General features: G+C 34.7%; 1 protein-coding gene across 4 annotated transcripts in view; it reads left to right on the top strand.

Moving 5' to 3' along the window:
• ARID4B (AT-rich interaction domain 4B) overlaps positions 1–23,032 on the top strand; it is a 136,544-nt gene that overhangs the window by 58,508 nt on the left and 55,004 nt on the right. For all 4 annotated transcript variants that reach the window (XR_016508327.1, XM_090263464.1, XM_090263462.1 and 1 more), the window contains exons 4-8: positions 4,226–4,291; positions 7,133–7,223; positions 9,906–9,985; positions 14,428–14,519; positions 22,374–22,512. Coding sequence is in view for 3 of the 4 variants with exons in the window: in XM_090263464.1 (XP_090119590.1) it covers positions 4,226–4,291; positions 7,133–7,223; positions 9,906–9,985; positions 14,428–14,519; positions 22,374–22,512 (468 nt within the window). In the remaining variant the exon portion in view is untranslated. The remainder of the gene's footprint in view (positions 1–4,225; positions 4,292–7,132; positions 7,224–9,905; positions 9,986–14,427; positions 14,520–22,373; positions 22,513–23,032) is intronic.

Genomic DNA, 23,032 nt, shown 5'->3' with positions numbered 1-23,032 from the left:
TTGTGTTAGCATTTCACAACTGGAAGGGATCTTAGAAGTCATGTATTGGGTTGGCCAAAAAGTTCATTTGTTTTTTTCTGTAAGATGGCTCTAGTAGCACCTAGTTGTCTTTACCTTATTTCAAAATGATTTTGTTAGATTGTATTGTTACAGCTGTCATATCAGTGTGCATTATTTTTTAATATTTTATTTATTTATTTTTAGAGGTGTGGGGGAGGGAGAAAGAGAGGGAGAGAAACATCAACTGGTTCTCTCTCGCACACCCCCAGCTAGGTACCTGGCCCACAGCCCAGGCATGTGCCCTGGGAATTGAACCAGCACTCTTCCAGTCTTTAGGCTGACACTTGGTCCACTGAGCCACACCAACCAGGGTTTCAGCATACACTAAAAAAAAACTTATAAAATTTGGTGAATTTTTGTGTAGCTGTTTTAATATTCAAGATGAAAGAAAATATGCAACATTTTCACCATATTATGCTTTATTATTTCAATAAAGATAAAAACACAACTGAAATATAAAAAAGATTTGTGGTGTCTAGGAGAAGGTGCTGTGACTGCTAGAACATGTCAAAAGTGGTTTGTGCTGGAGATTTGTTTCTAGGCGTTGTTTCTCGGTTGGGTAGAACACTTGAAATTGATAGCAATCAAATCAAGACATTAATTGAGAATAATCAATGTTATACCACACAGGACACAGCCGACATATTCAAAATATTTAAATCAATAAAGTTATTAATGAAAATGAAAAATGTTTCTTTTATTTTACGGAAAAATCTAAATGGACTTTTTGGCCAACCCAATAGTTTAGTTCCTTAATTTTATGGTAAGAAAAATGATGCTTATAAAGTGTGAGTAATTTCTCCAAGGCATTTGCTAATTGTAGCAAATGTGGCAGAATGGGAAATATCCTAATTAGTTAATTTTAAGACTCTCCCCACCCCTGCTCATTTTGACCATGGTATTGAGATGTGATTTGTCATTGATGGTGTTTTAGATAACAGTGAACTATGTTAGATCTAATTGATTCCTTTTTCCTCTTACCTTTCCTGAAAAATCTTTCTAAAATACTAGTGTTCTGTCTCAAATAATAACAGGAAAAGAAATGTAATTGTTTACATTCTAGTAAATTATCAGTATTGAAAAATATGGGGCAAGTGAAATATTTGAAGGTAGATATTTATTTGTCAGGTTTGTATTGAGTGGCAAATGTGCAGGGCACTTTTTTAGGTGATAAGGATGGGGATATAAAGATGACCTCTGTCCTCAGGGGATTTATAATCCACATGAGCAGATAGCCTGTAAAACATTGGTTTAAATATCACCAGTTAAACAGGCCATAGAGGTGGAGTCCTTCCAGTGGAGAGGATCAGTCTCTTCTGGAGCTTTTCCCATGCCCATGTTCCTTCCTCCCTCCTCCTTCCTTCCTTCCTAGCTTCCTTATGCATGGATGTGTCTAAATAAAAGCTTTCTGGGTGATTCTACTTTATATTCCCTAGTTAAGACCCATGGCAAAAAGGCCTTTAACAGTAAGCCTGTAAGATGCTGGCCTAGGCCCCACCCTACCTTTAGTTTCCACATGCTTGGTGCTTGTGAGCTCTTTTGTGATTTGAGTCTGTGGGTACTCTTACAGTGCTCTTACAGAGCATTTCCTGTTCTGGCTTCACACACTGGTGTTTCCTGAGCACTCATTTTATTTCACAACTAGCTTAGAGCAGAAGAGAAGTCTCTATCAGTTTTCTCACCCTTAGTGACATGTAACACCTTAATGTGAATTAGACAGAAGCCCTCCTTCCTAGTGGAGAGACTCCTTAGCAGAGCCTGAGGTTCACATAAGCACTTTTGTGTTAGTTAGAAAAGTGTGTTCCCTATGGACAGGAAAACAGTATTACTCCAGGACCCATGCTTTGGTCTGCAGAGCACAGACTGGATTTTAGTCTTGACTTGCAATCTCAGCTGGTGTCTTGGTGTAATGAATGAACTGGCTAAATGACATGTAACAGTCTTGCTATTTCTTCCTATTAGTAAAAGGAAGAAAACTGCTAGCCTTGTGCCTTAGAAATAATGGTATCTAAAAATTTTTGTTGGCCCTGGCTGGGTAGCTCTGTTGGTTAGAGCATTGTTCCGATACACCGAGGCTTGGGGTTTGATCCCTGGTCAGGGCACATACAAGAATCAACTAATGAATACATCAGTAAGTGGAAAAACAAAATTGATGTCCCTCCCCCCTCTCTTTCTCTCTTTCCCTCCCTCCCTCCCCCCTTTCTTCTTTCTCTGAAAAAAATCAATTAAAAAATAATAAAAATTATTGTTTTTTGTTTGATTGGTTGGTTGGTTGGTTTTTGTTTTGGCTGCTCCAAAATATGTTTATAATTCACCCTGGCCAGGTAGCTCAGTCGATTAAAAGTGTTGGAGTGTCGTTTCGATCACCAAGATTGCAGGTTTGTTCTCTGGTCGGGACATGTGCAAGAGTCTCCCAGTGAATGTGTCAGTGGGTGAAAGCAGCAAGTCAGTCTCTCTCTCTCTCTCTCTCTCTCTCTCATATCAATAAATTAAAAATTGTTTTAATAAGATGTTTATAATTCAAAGTTAATGATTTTCTCAACAGATAATGGTGGCATATTTTTATACCACTTTTATTTATGATTCAAAGTTAATGAGTTTTGCAACAACTTGTTGATAAACGTCTTCCCCACCAGTTTTTATTTTTTAAGCATTTACTATGTGCTAAGCACTATATAAGGTATTAAAACTCTAGTGTTAAGACCCAGTCTCCGTCCTTAAGTGACTTAGAGTCTAAGTGATTGGCACAGTTACCTAACTATTTACTTACTTATTTAAAAATATTTTTTCTTTTTATTTTAGAGAGAGGGGAAGGGAGGGAGGAAGAGAGGGAGAGAAACATCAATGTGAAAGAGAAGTATCGATCTGTTGCCTCTTGCATGTGCCCCAGCCAGGGACTGAATTTGCAACCCAGGTACATGCCCTGCCTGGGAATCGAACCCACAATCTTTCAGTCTGCAGGATGATGCCCAACAACTGAGCCACGCCGGCCAGGGCTAAACACATAATTTAAATAAAGTGCTTTTGTGAGACAGAAATGCCTGCGGTGCTGTGAGTATAGGACATCTCCTTTCATAGCTGGTCTGTGAGCCTGTTAATGGTTTAATCCCTTTTAAGAACGCTTGCTTTGTATAGGGAAAACAACTTTTTCTGTACTGAGTACTGGAGGCTATCTTGTTTTTCACCAACTAAATACTTAAACTTGAACCCTTTATTATAATGTAGTGTCCTCATGTCGGGTTTCCCATTCTCTGGTTTCTATACCGGTACAGAGAGTACAGTCAAGTTCTGGAGCTAGACGGCCTGAGTTTGAATCTTAACCTCCACCAATGTAGTAGTTCTGGGATCTTAGACCAGTTTACTACTTATACTTTTTGTTCTTCAGTTTTCTTATCAAGAAAATGAGAACAGCCATACCTACCTAATAAGGTTGTTGTGAAGATTAGATGTTTGATGTTTGAACCTACTACTTAACTCTCATTAAATGTTTGTTGCTACTGCTTATTATTAAGCTAGGCCTTCACAACATGATACATGTTAGACCTTTTAACAGTGTTGGTTTGAACTGTGTGGATCCACTTATATGCTGATTTTTTTTCAATAAATACTGGAAATGTCTTTTGTTTTTTATGATTTTTCTTATTTTTTTCCTCTAGCCTCCTTTATTGTAAGAATGCAATATATAATACATATAACATACAAAATTTGTGTTAATCAACTGTTTATGTTATCGGTAAAACTTTCTGATCATCAGTAAGTGATTAATAATTACATTTTGGGGGAGTCAAAGTGGTACATGGATTTTTAACTGCAGTGGGTATCAACACCCCTACCCCATATGTTGTTAAGTGTCAGCTGGAGTACCCAACAGCTTTAGATCTCCACCTCTTTTTTCCTTGTATTTTAGAAAAAGAAATTATGCAGATAAACTAATAATTAGTAATATTGAGTAAAGTATATGTGAAACATCAAGTGATTTAGTCTGGGAAGTTGTTTAAATAATAAAATTCTCAGTTAATCTACTTACGGGATTGAGATTTTATATAGTAGGCAGAGCTGTTAGTTTAGATTACTTGTAATAAAAATGAATTCATGTATTGATAAGCTTGTGTTGCTTTCTTTTTCTGTGTGCATGTGTGTGGCTAATTAAATTTGTAATCTCTAGGTAACATTTAGGCATGATTCTTCAACAGTGGAAGTTCAGGATGACCACATAAAGGGCCCACTAAAGGTAATTTATTTATTCATTATTAATTCCAATGCCTCTGTGGGAAGCATCAATAATTATACTTGGTCATTTCTTTTTAATTCATTGAGTATTTTGTTATTGAGTTGATAAATATGTATTTCTCTTTAAATAGACTAACAGAAAAAAGTAGGTTTAACGCTCAATGAAGCCTCAATAAGATAATAAAACCTAACTGATCAGAAATCAAATGAACATCAGGGAAGTATTGACTGCTTTTATTTACACATTTATTTCAATCTCACCATGTTTCACTGACTAAAATGACAGATTTTTCAGTATTAATAGGTAATGTAATCCATCTACATCATTAAGATTAAGCGATGTAAATTCTGTGATGATGTGAAAAGTGAGGGGAAAAAACTCTTTAGAGCTTTTAACTCTTTGAAGCAACTACTCGCAGATGTAACTTTGGGGAGAGTCATCAGGCAGTTATCAGTGATGAACATGTTTGTACATGCCGATAGTTTTATTTCTTGTATTCAGTTTTCCTCACTGGTCAGAGAAGTAAGTGCTGCTTTACTCTCCTAGGGACAAGCTACAGGGAATGTGTGAGTGGCTATGTGCCCTCTGGTCCTTCGGAATATCAGAATGGTCATTGACCTGGGTGGCTGAATTTAAAGTAATGCTAACAGAATTGAAGAAACATTTATAGACACAAGAAAAAGCCTTTACTCATGAAGCTGTACTTTTAAGAGGTTTAGATTGATGTGTGTATCTATCATTTTTTGTTTGTAGTTGATTTAAAAACTTAATTGGATCCCCAGGGCATTGGTACCTTGCATATACAATAGGTACCATGGCGAACTAACACGTTTTTTTATATTGCCTTATAAAAATTATTTTTTAGCATTTCTATCTTGTAGGTGCCATTTTTAACATTGCATGCACAAGTTTACCACTTATAAAGACAGAAGGACAAAAACATGCCCACTTACCACATTAGCCACCATTTGTTTAGCAGTTAGTATGTGCTAGTACTGTACGTCTCTTGCACATCTTATCTTTTATAATACTCATAAATGCTCTTTACAGAAGAGGAAACTGAAGGAAGTAAAAGTAATCTGACCGAGGTCTTGCTGCCAGGACTAGCAGAACCAAAACGCTGCAGGCTCACAGTCTATGTAATTGAAGCGTTGCGTGCTCTGGATGTTCAGAACACATGTACCTCCGTGCTCTATCTGTTTTTGCCCCGTAAGCATCGTTCTTAGCTGCCTGACTTTCCTGTTCACTGGACAGAGGCCAGCTGGTACGAGCTACAGAGAAGGTCCAGTGTTGTGAAGGGGTAGAGAGGCGACTACATTGTATTTTCAAGCGTCTCTCTCTTCTCCTGGCCCAGCTTTTTGTAGCATAGTTGGTTTGTTTTACTTGTTTGATTTTTATTTTATTAAAATTAAAAATTGTGATTTATTAAAATTACTTTTGATTAGGACTTATAGCCATTTTGATTTTGACATAGGCAATTATGTTAAAACTTGATTTCAAGATTTTTAAAATATTTTTTAATATGTACATTTTTGAATTGTTCCCTCATACTTCTTAATCCCCTCACCCCCCTCCCACCTGGCAGTCATCAAAACTCTCCGTATCTGTGATTCTGCCTCTGTTCTTCTTTGTTTGTTTTTTAGATTCAATTGTTGATAGATATACACTTTTGCCATTTTATTGTTCATAGTTTTGATATATATTTTTTCTTCATTAAGTCCCTTTAACATTTCATATAATAATGGTTTGGTGACCAACTCCTTTAGTTTTACCTTGTCTCGGAAGCTCTTTATCTGCCCCTCCATTCTAAATGTTAGCTTTGCTGGGTATAGTAATCTTGGCTGTTGGTCCCTGCTTTTCATGACTCTGAATATTTATTGCTAATTTCTTCTTGCCTGCAAAGTTTCTTTTGAGAAGTCAGCTAACAAATGTTATGGGATCTCACCTATAATTAACTCTACTTTTCTGTTGCTGTTTTTAAGATTCTCTCTTTATCTTTAACCTTTGGCATTTTAATTATGATGTGTCTTGGTGTGGTCCTCTTTGCATCCATTTGTGCCCCAAACTGGGGACCTGCCCTGCAAACCAGGCACGTTGCCCCAGCCTGGAATCGAACCAGCAACTCCTCGGTTTGCGGGATGATGCCCAGCCTATTGAGCCACACCTCTCAAGGCTCTGCCCATTTTTTAATTGGATAATTTGTTTTGCTATTGAGTTGTATGAGTTCTTTACATATTTTGGATATTAACCCTTTATCAGAGTAAAGATTTGCAAATACTTTCTCCCATTCAATAGATTGGCTTTTCATAAACTTGATAGTTTCCTTTGCTGTGCAGAAGCTTTTTAATTTGATGTAGTTGGAAAGATCATGTAAATCAGCATTTTCTTGATTAAATGGAAAATATTTTAAATAATTGTCATTAGAGATACATTTTAACTCTTTAAGGAGACTTCAGAGCTATTTCTTAGTTATCCCTACCCTTCCCCAGCCTTCTTCAAAGAGTAGTGGTAAGATGGGGCAGGGACAATTTCACATACAGTGGTTCTGGTTCTCAAAGCGAGGTCTGAGGACCCCAGGTGGTTCCCAAGACCCTTTTAGGGTACAACAGACACGATGTTTTCATAATAATACTTAGATATGATTTACCTTTTTACTCTGTTGATGTATTCAGTGGTGGTACAAAAACAGTAGTGGATAAAATTCCTGGTACCTCAACACAAATCCAATCAGTACTTTTATTCTTTACCCCACCATGCATTTAAAGTTTTAAATAATAAATCCAGTTTATGGTTTGCCGACTTGTCTTCTAAAAGTCTTTCTAACTTTTAAAAATATTTTAGGTTGGAGCTATTGTGGAAGTGAAGAATCTTGATGGTGCATATCAGGAAGCTGTTATCAATAAATTAACAGATGCGAGTTGGTACACTGTAGGTAAGGGAATAAATCTTTTAAAAAATGTATTTTCAAAGATAATACAAACAAAGCAAAGTTTCCTTGATTTCGTCCCCTAATGCCATAGACATTATTACTGTTAATGGTTATCTTTCCAGGTATTTAAAATGTTTATTTCATTAATATGTGCATAACATGTAATTTGAAATTATTTGTATGTATTATAGAATTGGATTTCTAGCTTTCTTCACTCCAAAGTGTATCTTAGAGAAATTTCTTTTTTCATCATTACCATTTTTAAGTATGTTTATCTTGTGCAACCAGATAGAGAAATTTATTCATATTATATTTTATAATACTTGATACACCAGGACTTATTTTCTTTTACCAATGCCATTCCAGGGAGTTTTTTGTTTGTTTGTTTGTTCGTTTTTTTTTTGTTTGTTTGTTTTTTTTTTTTTGCTATTACAGTAAATGCCAAATTAAATGTCTTTTGTACATGCATGTTGTTCTACTATTTCCCTAGTCTGTACATTGAGAACTAGACAGATTGACATGAAATATACTTTTAAAACTTAAGTAGGTAATGAAAACTCCCTTCTTCAAAGAGTATTAATTTATACTCTCATGAACAGTGTATGAGTATATTTGTTTTTCCAGCTGTGTCAAAGTTGACGATTGTAATCTTTTAAATTTTTGCCCATTTGGACACAAAATAGTCTCAGAGCTTTTTTTAATGTGCCCCTCCTGTGATTACTAGTGAGATTAAACATCTTTTCATATGTTTATCAAAAGGAACCTTTATATATACATGGTGGGGCGATAGTAGGTTTGCAGTTATTCATATGGAAAATAATAACACTAGTTAATAAATAATAACACAAGAATAAACTGTGTTTCACACACTCCCAACCGTACTTTTGTCCCACCCTGTAGGTTTTGAATTGCTAGCCTGTAGTGTCTTCCCATTCTTAACCTTTCTCCTCTTAGGGTGGTTCTCTCTTTCATATTAATTTTAGAGTGTGAGTTATTTATATATTCTGAATACTAACCCTTTGCTGCTTTAGTTGCAAGGATTTTTCTCATATTGCTTTACTCTTATCTGTGCTATCAATTTTCATGTAGTCAGTTTGCCTATTGCTTCTTCCTTTGTAGTTTAGTTTTGAATCTTGTTTAAGAAGACCTTCCTTTTGTTACTGTTAAATTTAATTTCCAATGTAGTCTTCAGTTTATAGTTTTATCTTTGATTTACAAACAGGTTTTTATTTCACCTCTCGTTAGTTTTTTTTGGACATTCTGAAATACAATCAAACATTTTTTTACAAATTGATAGCCAGTTATTCCAGTATTATTTACTAAATGCTAATAATTTTTACTCTTCAGTGACCTCGGAGGTGAGAGTAAACACCTAATAAAATGTTTTTGATATCAAAATTTAATGGAGTTTTGAAGTAGTATAGATGAGATATTATTTTTGTAGGATGAGAAAGAAAACCTGATGAAGAGACAGGAAATTTTTAATTTTTGACACCTAAGGAAATATTTGACTTTAATAGGTTACAAGACTGCAAGCAATTCTGTGTACTAAATTTTTATGGTAATTAGGTGTGGTTGTCAATCTCATAATTGTGGCACTTCTACCATTGAATATTATAGCATTAAAATAATGAACTAAAAGGTATTTATTTAGTCTCACATAAAGAGCTCACATATAAGAACTTAATTTTGGTATTTAGGCAAAAACTACTGTTTCTAAAATCAAGGACTGGCAACATTTTAAAAAATAGAAGTATTCTCTTCCCATGATTCATGAGTAATGCAGTATATGCAAAAATTATATCATAAAATATACATATGTCTGTGTATATAAACTTCTAGTAAATGTGGTGGAACATTTTAGTACTTTAAGTAGTTGAAAACTACTTATTTGATGAACCAGGGCAAGTTCATCAGTCAGGGAACTTTTGGCAATGTCTGGATACATTTTTGGTTATTGCAGTTGGAAAGGGGGTGCTACTGGCATCTAGTGGCCTCGGATGCTGCTTACTGTTTCCCAGAGCGCAGGACAGCCCCCTGTGGACAAATTATCTGGTCCAAAATGCTAGTGCTGGGGTTGAGAAACCCTGCTTTTAAATAAAAACAGGGTAATTTTTAAGGGCAGTCCAAATACATAAATTTGTACTTTCTCTGTTTTCTTAGGTAAATCTGTCAGTATTTACCAGCATGAAAACTTAACTTTAGCACTTTGAGAAGGGTTAATTAGCATTTAAATAGTTTTGTCCTGAAATGCTTACTTACTTTTAATTGTTTTTTTTTTTTTTTTTTTTTTTTTTGTGGGATCAGGGAATGGGTTTATTGAGGGGAAAGGGGGTAGGGGAGAGTTAGCTCCTGAACCAACTCAAGGGCCCGTGGGGGCCCTAGAAGGCACGGGGCACGGGGTCTCCTGTTCCTCCTCGTGGGCCTCTAGGAGTCCCAATTGGTATTTTCTGTTTCAGGGAAAATGTTTTTTCATTTAAGGTATATTATTTCTTTTTTACTTGAAATTGGAAAAGATAACTCTTATGTTTGAAGTTGTCCATTAGAACACATAAAGTGTGAACTGGATTTTGAATGTCATTTTTTAAACAATAGTTTTATTTGCACTCAAAAATTAAATAATTTATATCATCATGCTCACCTTTGAGACGTCTCACTGGTGTCCATTTTTACCTCCTTGTGTAGTTTTTGATGATGGAGATGAGAAGACACTGAGGCGGTCTTCCCTGTGCCTGAAAGGAGAGAGGCATTTCGCCGAGAGTGAAGTAAGTAATCATGTAATGAATAAACATCTAATAATTTCTATTAGAGCAAATTTTTGCTTTCTCAAATCAAACAACTTATTTGTTAATCAAAAAAATTCATTAGTACATAATACCATTATAATGTAATCTGTGAAGCCTGTTTAAGGCCTGTGTTCCAGTACTAGGTTCTGTATTCTTAGTTGTCTACTGTATTTTAATTAAGCATTTGTCCACAAAGAAAATACAGAAGGCTTATTTGTTATCTTCAGGAAATTTTTATATAGATTCCTTTAATTTGTAAGTAATTATAGAAAAGAAATGTCTGATTTGGAATCCACTTGAACCCCATCATCATTAAAATACATAGTTTATAAGTGATCCCTAACTACTACAGCTAATAGGTGATATGATTGTAGCCTCTCCTTGAAGAAGTCCTGCCTATTTTTCTAAAATTGCCCCTTCTTAATTTTTTTTGAGTTGGTTGCACTTTCTTGATAGCATGTGTCATTCTCTGACATCAAAATATGAATATGTGCTTAATTATTTGTTTATTGTCCGCTCTCCTCACTGGAATGTGTCACAGGGGCAGGGATTTTGTATGTCTTGTTCACTACTTTGTTCCCAGTTCCTACCTAGAACAGTGTCTGGCACAGAGTAGGAACTGAATAAATGTTAATTGGATGATTAAATGAAGTGCTTGTATTTCCTAAGGAAATAGAAGGCATTTCTCAAGTGCTTTACAGCCTAACATACATTACTGCATTTACATTATGAAATAGGTACCATTATTTTCTTCTACTTATAGATGCTGCTTAAAGCTCGTTCTCAAACCCATATTTTCTAGTACCAAATCCATGCTCTGAAATTGAAAGGTGTTCTTCAGTTACTAAGAATGTAGAGTTCACAAAGTTTTGTAAATCTTTAGTCTGCTATTCAGAAATTTTTTAAGGGACATATTATAAATAGTGTTATATTCTCTAGTCCCCTCAGTCTATAAGAATTAATGCAGTGTGCCCCAACCATGATTTTTTTCCTAGTCACTGTTTTAGGACAGTGGTTTTGGGGGGACATTTAATATTACTTATTAAACCTTTAGACTTTATTTTATGGGTTTTTAAAATTTGTTTTGAAAATATTTTTCCTTCCCTTAAAAGATTGAATTTCTGTTCCAATTCAGAATGTGTACTATGATTCCAGCCTACGTTTTCAGTCTCTCATTCTCCCATTTCCCTGTACTTCTCACTTAGAAAGACTACTTGGTATTTCTTGGTTGTGATTTATATGTTGGTTTCTGCTGAGCCCAGTTCCTCTTAAGGCCGCCAAAAGTGCTTCTTCCTCTGTGAGGTCTTTCCTGAGCTCTCTAAGCAAATTTGATCTCTTTATCCTTTTATGCTTTTGCCCTTCTCTTATTATTTTATGCTGTTTTGGTTACTTATTTTCTCCATAGGATTTTAAGCTGTTGTGGGGCAGTAGCCATGTTTTTGTTATTTTAATAGACTCCTTTTTCCAACAATGTTTTCTACACAAAAGCCTTTAATATTTTTTGAATTAATTGTAAAGGTTTAAGTATAAGAAATGCGTACAGCTTTGGGGCAAATGCAGTGAATTTGGATTCTTACACTGATGAAATAACAGAATTCTTTCTAAGTTTAGATAATTCTTAGAAATAATGTCATTTTCCTTATTCAGAACATGTGTACAATTATAGTGGGTCAGGGAAAATGGGGGGCTTGAAGACTTGATTTATCTGTTAAGTGAAGGCATGTGTCTCATTTCATCCAGAGACATATCTAAAATATTAATTTTGTTTTTGCAGGAGAATTTTAAGTTGGAATAGTTCATAAGACATTTGCAGTGTAAAAGCTGAAGCAGAATGAACACGTACCTTCGTGTCTCCTCTTGCCTTCCCTGAGGCTCAGTTTTAATGTGTGCGTCATACACGCCAATTGGGATGCTGGCATGCTTTTCCTTCCCGCGGCCCCATGTGCCAGGTGCTGTGCTAGGCAGTGGGGACACAAGGGTGACTTACCACCCGTTAGAGGAGAAAACTCATGAATCAAACAAAAATATTTTACAAATTGTAAGTGCATTAAGTTCTGTGAAGATATGGCCAGGAGTGTATTTAATCTGCCATCTATATATTTTTTTCTTTATTTGATATTTTCAAAAAAGTTTAAATTTTTCCCAGGAATACTCAGCATTGCTATTATTAGTAATAACTTTGGCCTTTGAGAGAAAAGCTTCAGCTTCATTATACTGGCTTTATTTTGGATATTTCTACAGACAATTCACAATTTGAATATTATCCAAAAGTAGTTTCATCAGCTGGTATTCTCTGAGCATTTACAACATCCAATTGAAACCTCTAAAGAAAAGTTTGATAAAATCCCAGCGTCTGTTTCCTGCAACCCATTTTTGGTAACAAGGCTATAGGCATTTTCCCCCTAGCCTGTGGCGTTTTCTTTGAGCCTTTAGTAGAGCCAGGAGTCTCTGGTTTTTTCTCTTTTGGAATGAGATGAGACAAATTCTACCCTCCCTCAGTCTTTGCCGTCACTTGAAGTAAAAGGTGTTCCTGCTTTGCTGGACACAGATTGAGGCCAGGACAGAGATACAGCTCTTATTGTTCTCTTTATTACATACCAGGGAGAGAATATGGTTTATTTGAAAATTCCCATGTCTGGTTCCTAGATAATTCTTAAGAAATCCTGGATATTCTTTTTTCCCTCTAACATGTGAAATGATCAGCAGATTCTTAAATTAGAAATCACAGTATATGGGGTGGGCAAAAGTAGGTTTACAGTTGTAATACAAATAAGTAATACAATAATTAATAAATAAGAATGCAAGAATAAACTGTGTTTTACATACTCTCTACTGTAAACCTACCTTGACCCACCCCTGTATAATAGGAATTTCTGCTTTCAAGAGAGAGCAACCTTAGTTTTAGGAGGGTAAGAAGGGGCATTTAATAATCTGTTAGCTTGGCAGAAACTGAATTCAGATTTATTTATTTTCCCTGCTTACCAAATATAGTACTTGGAAATTTTCACCCTTGGGAAGCATAATTAGGCATTAACGACAGGTGACTTCTAAATTTTTGTTTGGTGTATTATTGTATTTGGTCCAACGTTTGCCTCCAGATATTTTTAAATGCCCTATTTATAAACTAAATTTGAAAGGTTAGGTTAATTTAATGCTATATGGCTGGTACTCTTTTTCTATACTGTATTATTTGTTATTGGCTATATAAATACCTTAAATACATTTGCACATACTCTTAATGAATTACACAAAATAGATTAATACACCTCCCTTTTTCACAGTTTTATCATTGTCTCAACAAAATTATCTCAGTGTTACAAATAAAGTTAAAAATTTCCTTTAAATATTAGCATTAGTTCATGTAGATACCTGATCTTTAAATTTAAGTTGATGGGCAATGTTTCATATAACATCATGGTTTGTACCTTTGAGAACTCTTTATCCTAAGTGGTTCCTCACTCTCACTTTTACCCTGACAGTTTTCCTGAGATCTTTAGTTCCCCTAGTGTTTAGGAAACTATACTAGCAAAGGTTTTATTGGAGGGGTGAAAGGAATAGCAATTGTGGAAAATCTTTAGAGTGTAGAAAAATAGGAATATTTTCAGAATCGATATAGAATTAAAGTTGGAATGACATCTTCAGAAATCATTTTGAAATCCCTTTTTCTTCATTTTGCTTTTAACTATCAACCACTTCCTTGGCTGGACATCATAATTTTTGATAGGGTTAGGGACAAACAGGTTGACATGAATTATCAGTTGATAACAAGGAAGAAATGTTTGTTTATTGATTATTATCTCTATATTAAGCACAGTATTGGATGGCTGGAGATTGGAAAGAAAGGGAAAATAAAATATTAAGTGTAGAAAAACTAATTGTTTACATTTTCTTTAATAAAGGCTTGTTGCAGAAAATGTTTGCAAAATAATAATAAAGCCTATCAGAAGCTGTTTTTCCAAGCAGTCGGATGCTTATTAATTTTTTTCTGTTATTAAGAATTTATTCCATATATTATGATTCCCTATGTGCAAAGAAAAATTTGAGCTGCAGTTGGCCCCAGTCTAGGAGTAGTTAGATCCTTATGTATAGGTGTCATATATCTCAAACCTGTATTTCCACTGAGTTGTGTTTGTTCAGTTTTGTATTTTAATCATTGTTAGAAGTCTTTCAACCTTCAAATAGATAATTATATCATCTAGAGAGAACAGCTTTTCACCTTTTTTTTGGTAATGGACTCAATCATCTTTATTCTAATATCTTTAAAATCAGAGTTTCTGTCTTGAGCAAAGTGGTAATTTAGACTTCCTTTGCAGTAGTTTTTGACCTCAAAATTAAAGCATATTCTTAAATTGATTTGGTTTAAAAAGAAGAAAGAACTTGCAACGTAATAACTTTTTATGGGTTTATGTTCTCACCCACAGACATTAGACCAGCTCCCACTCACCAACCCTGAACATTTTGGCACTCCAGTCATAGGAAAGAAAACAAATAGAGGAAGAAGATCTAATCATATGTAAGTCCATTTTCATAACTGTTAGTCAAACCTAAATTCATTTCTCCTTCTAGTATTGTGTTAATAGTTAACTAATTTTAAATTGTAATTTTCAAAATGCTAACTGGATCTAATAGTAATTTTAGATCTAATAGTAATGTCAGACTCCTTAGCACGGGCTCTTGAGGTTCTCCACTGCCAACCAACCTTGGCAGCTGCGCGTCTGCCTCCCATTTCTCCCTACGTGTGCCCTGATGCTGTGCTCAGAATGCAGCTAGTCAGCATCCCCTGAATATGTCCTTTGCTTACCTGATCCCATGCGCTTATTCATGCTTTTTTGTCTCGAATGCCACCCTTTCATGTCACTCTCACTCATTCTTCACTTCTCAACAGAAATGTTCTCATTTTTTTGTGAACCATTTGTCTTTCTGCTTTTTCTTTGAAAAGACATTTTTTATCCTCTGAACTTCATCTAAATTCTTTGCATTTACTTAATGTCATAACAGTATTTCACCTCTTATTATCATTGTAATGTTTTCCCTCCACAGTAGTTTGACTCTCGCTGACAAGATCTGTCTGACGCATTTGCATGTCTTGTTGCGGTCGTGTCACATTCTGCATACTTAACAGAGTGCTTTCAGTGAGATGTGCCCAGGCTCCAAAAGGCTAAATCGGAAAGGAACACGGGATCAAGGGGTCATGCAATTTCAGGACATCAGAGATAAAGAAACAATCTTCAAACAGTTCCAGAAAGAAAATAATTTATTACCAAGAATGGGGAGACAGAATGGCATCAGACTTCTCAAGAGTAACTCTAGATGCCAGTAGTCAGTGGAATGCAGAATGGAAGAATGGAAGGCTCTATTAAAAAGGAGGACTTGATTCCTAATGTAATGGAACATCAGGGGGGAATTAAAGATATAATGATAACAAACAGACCAAATAGCAAAGGCAGTCAGTAATCTCCCCCACCCCCCAATTATATGCGAAAAGAAAAATTTATCAGAAGGATGGAGGGCGAGGAGGTGGTTTAAATATAAACATTATGTCCTTGTAACAATGGGAAGTCAATAGACTAAACATGTCTAAAATGTAGAAATAAAGAAATACCAGGATAAGAATATTATTTAGAGGTAAAGTAGTAACTGTCAGAGGAACAGCTCAAAGAGTTAAAAACAGTTGCCTCCATGGAGCTGAAGAAAGTTGGAAGGAATGGGGCAGGAGAATGTAGTTTTCATTTATATTCTATAGGACGTTGTTTTGAAAACAGTTTTGAATATTTTACTTTGATAAAATTATAATGTGGCTAAGTCCACATTTTGTTAGAATAGTTATAAAATAAATATTAGTTGAATTATTGAAAACTTTAGTGTAAGCTAATGCTTTCTCATTCAACATACAAAATCGGGTATTAAATCTTAATTGTGGCTGAGCTTTGGAGATAGAAATTGGGTAAGCACTATTTTTCATATTACTTAGTTTCAGCCTTAGAGCAAATCCACAGAAGGTAGGTATTAGTTTTATCTTTATTAAAAATTGAGGAAATTTGCCACAGAGGCAGTAAGTGCCTAATTCAAGGAACACAGGAAAGAAAGGATCAGGGCTTGAACTCACCTATGTTCCATAGACCTTTTCCCATTCAGTTGATTGACTCTTTTTTGTTTATATAGAGTATTTCAGTTACTTTCCAATTAGTTTTAACAGTAAATAAATGACTCGTTTCAGTGAGGAAATTAAGACTTAATCCTTGCATTGAAAAATATTTAATATTACTTTTCTACTATACTTACGATTCAAGCCATGAGGTTTTTTTCCCTCGCTGAATCTTTTAGAAAATGTTTTTCTTAATTACTAGGTGAATAATTTCTTTCACTTGTGACTTAGCTTGCTTGTGACTTGATTATTTTTAGGATACTCAGGTTATAACTGTTGTTTACTCTTCTACCTTCTACATATGTCATTTAAAATTGAGTGTTCTTGTTTAAAAGAAAAATGTACAATGGCATTATTAGCATGAAAGAGTTCTGTTTATTAGGTATTATTATTTAATATTATTTTCAGATTTTTGTTCCAGAGGGCTGTTATGTTGCCATAGAATATTCACTGAAACCCTTATAAGTTAAATCCTTTGATATTTCTTTGAAAATTAGTGACTTCAATTGTGAATTAAAAATTTTATCTACCATTGGTCATTAGAGTCTTCTTGTAGTTCTGTAGTCAGATCTTAATTAATTATGACCCATGTTACCAAAACTGTGAGATGGGAAGTATTTAGTGTAAAATAACTTCATTAGGGATGATTTCCACTTCTCTGGCTCTTGAGAGTGATGATACAGCTTAATTGTTAAGAGTGTGAATGGTGGAGCCAGATAACCTGGGTTTTAATTCTGCCTCTGCCACTTATTCAGGCGACTTCATGCCTTAATTTTTCACCCATAAAATTGAGATCATAGTACTATCTGTCTTTTAGAGTTGTGGCAAAGATTAAATGAATGAAAAAATTTTCATGAAATTACTAGTGTGTAACCTGATTTCGTTTATATGTGAGTATATAAAAATTCTGCTTACTAGCATTTATGTTTGACAGATAGGACTGTCTTGGGGTATATTATTTTTAAAAACAACATTCCCGTATTATTTTCTATTGTATACATATTATAGGGAAAAGTTTTTGAATCAGTAATTTTTTTAAATTTTGAAAGTAATGCAGCTCATATTTAGATATATTTTACCTTTCTACAGATGTTATCCAGAAGTATAAAAATAAATTTAAAATAAGGTAATTTATAGACTATCAAATAGACTGATTTACAAAAATAACCAAGAATTATATCTATTAAAAAGTCTGTTATGTTTCTTAGCTGAGGTCTCCTTTTATTGAGTATGTGAAAATAAACATGCAATTTTCACTGAGTAGGTTGATCTTTGCTTTCTAAAGGCTCTAGCAAACATTGTATGTCAGTGATTTTCATGTTAGAATCTCTGGGTGTAATGAGAGACTTGATGTTGGGATTGTGTTGTACTTGTGCCAAGTACGAAGGCAGACAGAAGGGTGAGAACTACCATTGTAGGAGGAGAAGCTGAGGTCATCAGTGTTCTTGTGCTTGCTGTTTCTCCCCTTCGCCACTGTGGTCATTCCCATTGTCAAGAGAAACTATAATGCCCTTAACTTCCGCTATAAGCTTCGGTGCATAAGCACCACAGGCAGGTGGCACAGTGGGATGCCTGTCTCCTTAACTACACTTCCTCACACTTTTCAACAAAGTCTTGTTTTTCTGACCTTCATTTCCTCTTCCATTGTCACCCCTCCAAAAAAATAGATCTTCATATGATTCTCTGATTGCCATTTAAAATTTATTTTTGTACAAAGATAATTAAGGTTATCTCTTCCCAGGATTCCCTGGACTCCATTGTTACACTAGTGTATCACTACCTTTGTTTTCTTTTAACAACTGTTAATCCACATCCCAGTAATCTGCCCCAGGTATTCCAAAATTGATTATTTTTGACACCTTTCTTTAATTGAGTTTTATTTATAGTCTATCTTTAATTAATTCTAATATATTCAACTATTTTCTCTTGTAATGATTATCGTCCTCTAACTTAATTTTTTAAAAACAAGTAGTTGATCCTTTTGATCAATGTACACTTGATTGAATTTTGTTCTTATAATTCATTCATTGTGTGCAGAGGTTTTGTATGATTCTGCCTAGAGAATTTAATTCCTGAAATTGTAGAACTGTTTGTGTTCCCTCCCCCACCCCAGTTTTCTCCAATAACCTGGCAAAAGTATATGTGTATCTGCTACAGTAGGAAAGCAGTCTACTTGCTGTTTCCCCTTTAGGAAAAGAATAAAACATAATAAGGCCTATAAGGATTCTTGTTAGGGATTATTTATGGGTACAGGTTTTTACCCAGTGATGGTGCTGAGATTTACCCAATGAAGTACTGATTTGAACCTGGTATTTATAGGTCTGCAGATCTTTAAAAAAAAAATTTTATTGAGCTATAATTCACATATCATAAAATTCACTCTTTTAAAGTATAACATACAGTGTTTTATAAAAAAAAGCCCTGGCTGGTGTTTCTCAGTTGGTTGGAGCATCATTCTGTAGACTGAAAGGTTGCAGGTTCGATCCATAGTCAGGCTGGCACATACCCAGGTTGTGGGTTCGATTCCTGGTCAGGGACATGTACGAGAGGCAACGATCGCTGCTTCTCTCTAATAATAGTAATGGAAAAATGTCCATGGGTGAGGATGAATAAATAAATAGGTCAACAAAGTGTACGATGTTTGGTGTTTTTTAATGTGTTCACAAATTTGTGCAACCAGATCTATTATCTTAATTCCAGAAGATCTTTTTATTTACTATTTATTTTGATAGGATATGATTCTAGTTTCCTCTTGATAAAATTTGGGGTAAAAAATTAAAATTAAAACATTTATTGGTAAGTTGTGTATACATGTCCATACATTCTGTATGTTTTAACCTCTGAGAAGCTATAATTGTTGGTGTTTCTGATACCAACTAATAGAGATTTTTAATTTACTGTACAAAATTTGAAACTTGAGTTAATTACTTGCCTGAAATAATAAGAATCATTGAAGTAAGAATTACGTTCCAAAGATTGAGCTTCTGAAGTTCCTGGCTCAGTTTTCTATTTACATCCAATCATTTGCTATTCTGTGGCACCTGTCTTGTCTAAAATTCTTCTCATCTGATTTACAGTTAATTTAAAATTAATAGTGATGTGTGATTAGCTGTTTGTTGTGGTAAACATTTCTGTGTAATTAGCCTTGTTTCCAATGCCATCATCAGATGTGGCTCTAAACAAATACCTTGCCACCAAAGACACAACAGTGGTCAGGGGAATTAACACCAAAAAGGTTCTCAGGCTGCTCTCCTTGCTCCTTATTTTAGTTCATCAGTTTATTGAGAACTTGTTTTGTGTAAATAATTTACTGACTAAGCTTCTCTAAAAGGAGGAGTTAAAGGAAGCCTAAGGTATAATGGTAATGGTATGGTTTACACTGGCTGTATACATTAGAGTGATTTCAGAAGTAAAATCAGAAGTTCTATAGTAGAAAGAAATAAGTATATTCATTTTATTTATTTAGTCAACAAGTATTTATTGAACATCCATGCTGTGCCAAGCACTGTTCAGGTACTTGGGATATATCAGTGAACAAAACAGGCATTTACAAAATGTCTACCTTTAGAGCTTATATTCATTCTCTCATACAGGGGGAGATAAACAATAATGCAAAAATGTAAGAAGTACATTATATGATATGACAGATTTGTTGAGTGTTGTGGAAATAATAAGAGATTGGGGCGGCAGGTTGTAAATTTGAATAAAGTGGTCAGGGTAGCCTAATTGAGATGACATTTGAACAGAGACTTAGTAGAGGTTGAAAGTAGAGGGTTCCAGGCTGTGGAGGGGAGCCGAGAAATGAGGTGTAGTATCTCGTGGAGAAAGTGAAGTACGTAGTGATTCTTTTTTAAGTGGGAGAAATAACATCGTACTATGGAAATAATAGTATGCTGATGAGACTCAATCTAGTAGGGGTAGAAAAATTGATATGAGAGAGAAGTAAGCATGGCTGGAACGAAGTCTTGAATAGAGGACCGGGGGAAGGGAATCTAGTCAGTAACTGGGGATGGTTTTAGAGTGGCATCTGGACATTTACTATGGAAGGTGGATACATGTTTTGTGTTGCCAGTGAGTGAGTGTCAGTGTGAGTGTGTGTGTGTGTGTGTGTAACTTTCTGGTGTCTTGAAACCTTCACACTTGGTAAGTCTTAAGAAAGAAATTAGCCCTGGCTGGTGTGGCTTAGTGGATTGAGTGCCGGCCTACAACCCAAAGGATTTGCAGGTTCGATTTCCCAGTCAGGGCACATGGCTGGGTTTCAGGCCAGGTCCCCAGTTGGAGACGTGCAAGAGGCAACCACACATTGATGTTTCTCTCCCCCTCTTTCTCCTTCCTTTCCCCTCTAAAAAATAAATAAATAAAATTGTTAAGAAAGAAATTAGAACTTCTATTAAGATACAGATGGCTTTGTTAGCCAAATAAAGCCCAGTTTTCTCTGTGTTTTACAGATTTGATAAGTATTATCTGTGACATTGTGACTTTCTCTCTTGCTAATGGTAATGACATAATGGGTATCCATTAAAATCCTAGCTGAATGAGTATTCTGTGACTACTTTAAAGCAATAATCTTGGTTTTAAGGTTGGTTGTATTCTACAATTATTAAAAAGTAGAGAGATAAAAGTTATTGCCCTGAGATGCTCTTCTAATGAAGTATGAGTCAGGCTTGTGAAGTCTGTCATTACTATCCCAAGCTCTGTGCCTGTTTTAAGGTTTTATGCTCTGCAAATATGAAGGTAGTTGGTTTTTCCTGGTACCTATTACCTACTTTCTCAGTGGGGTAAACTGCTTTAAGTGCCACTTGAACTACAGTAGTTCTACTCAGAAGCAAACTTGGAGGATATGCTTTGTTTTTTCCAGGAGATAATTTTTAAGTCGTTTGACTGATCATCAAAATGAAATAGTGATATTCCCTATATCACTATAAAATCGTTAATATTATAATAATTTTTGCTTTCTTTGTATTTTTGAGGTACATAAATATAAAGGGATAACATTTATTCTTGTCATCCCTTTGAAATGGCATGAAGACAAATATAGAATATGCTGGATTTATTCTTGCCAACCAAATAGAAAAATCCTATTTAAAGTTAAAAAAACAAAAATTATCGTCCTGGCTGGTGTGGCATAGTGGATTGAGTGTCGGCCTGTGAATCAAAAGTTGCAGGTTTGATTCCTGGTCAGGGTACATGTCTGGGTTGCAGGCCAGGCCCTCAGTTGGAGGCATGTGAGAGGCAACTAATGGATGTTTCTCTCATATATCAGTGTTTCTCTCCTTTTTCTCCCTCCCTTCCCCTTTCCCTAAAAATAAATGAAAAAAATTTTTTTAAAAATTGGTCAATTTACATTTTTTGTCAGTGAACTTGGTCATTGCCAACTATCTCAAAAATGTTTTCATCACTATAGATAAGCAATAGTAATTAATCTGTTTTATTTTATAAAAATAACATATCGCAGTCTTATTCAACATTTTTTTGAGCAAATTATTACAATTTTTATTTTAACACTGATTGTGGGCTTTCTTAGAAAAGATTTAGAGAATGTTTTGTTTTGTTTTCTGTTTCTTTTGTCCTTTTTAGTAGGTTTACTTTCTATTCTGCTTTTCTCTATCATCAAATATACAGTGCTGGATCCTTTTCCTAATGTCTTTCTAATTTACTAGTTCTATATACAGTGTAATTGGAAGGAATTTTTAGCATAATACAAAAGAATCATATTGTGCATTTTATGAGTTTTTGTGTATATTTGCTATTGATGATAACAGTGTTGATCTCTTTATCAGGATCATCTCCTGTCCCTACCATGACCCCCAGTAATAAAGATCTGCCTTCCCCTTTTTTAAAATTAGCTTTGTACTGAAAGTGTAAAATTACTATCTATAACTCCCTTAATCTGAGATAGGATCTAGTATATTTTACTATATATAGTACTGGGATATTTAATATGGGACCTTCAGCTTTTTGAGATTGTAGGAACCAATCTTAGTCTGTTCTGATCTTTCCCTTAATCATGTAAAATAGCACTAAATAAGCCTGAAAGGTTTTCAGGAAAATGATAACTCATTTTGTTAGTCTTTAGAAATTTAGAAAACTAAAATTTAAATTAGTTATTTTGTCGATATTAGGAAATGGGATAAGATTTCTTAGAATACCTATATTCATCAACTTGGTATGCTTATTCTTTGTGAAGTTAAGTGGAAATATGTTATTGTTTTCTTTCCCTAGACCAGAGGAAGAGTCTTCTTCATCCTCCAGTGATGAAGATGAGGATGATAGGAAACAGATTGATGAGCTACTAGGAAAAGTTGTATGTGTAGATTACGTTAGTTTGGATAAAAAGAAAGCACTATGTTTTCCTGCATTGGTGAGTAACTTTAGTATAAAAGTTTAATTTTCAACTACATAAATTCATGAAAAAAAGTTGTCTCAGTGTTTTTCATTTCAAAATGGAAAATGATTTTATTTTAGCATCATTTAGTTCTGACAAAGATTACTTTCAAAATTGTCTTTGAGTACACAGAACTCGTGAGGTCATTTAAGAAAGGCAAAATCATTGTAACCTTAGCGCCTGGGTATATGGGAGTTCAGTAAACTCTCTGTCAGAAAATTCATAATGCAGACTTTGAAAACTCATAGCTCTACCACGCAAAAGATTGCAAGAGAAGAACAGAATCTTTCTTGCTGCTGTTGTTCGCAAATGATGTCTGTCTTTTTTATTCAGTGAACATACATTGTATTTATTTCGAGTGCTTAGTTTAGTGTTTTGTACAAAATAAGTGCCCAATAAATTACAATTAAAACCAGTGAGGGCAATTATTTGTTTCAACAAACATAAATACTTCATGATACCTTTGTACCTCTGCATGTTTCTACCTATCCATTCA

The sequence above is a fragment of the Furipterus horrens genome, unplaced genomic scaffold (genome assembly GCF_987537825.1).
Source record: "Furipterus horrens unplaced genomic scaffold, mFurHor1.1.pri manual_scaffold_15, whole genome shotgun sequence".
Classification (NCBI taxonomy): domain Eukaryota; kingdom Metazoa; phylum Chordata; class Mammalia; order Chiroptera; family Furipteridae; genus Furipterus; species Furipterus horrens.
Note: the sequence above shows the minus strand (reverse complement) of the source record. Positions and strands in the feature narration are given on the sequence as shown.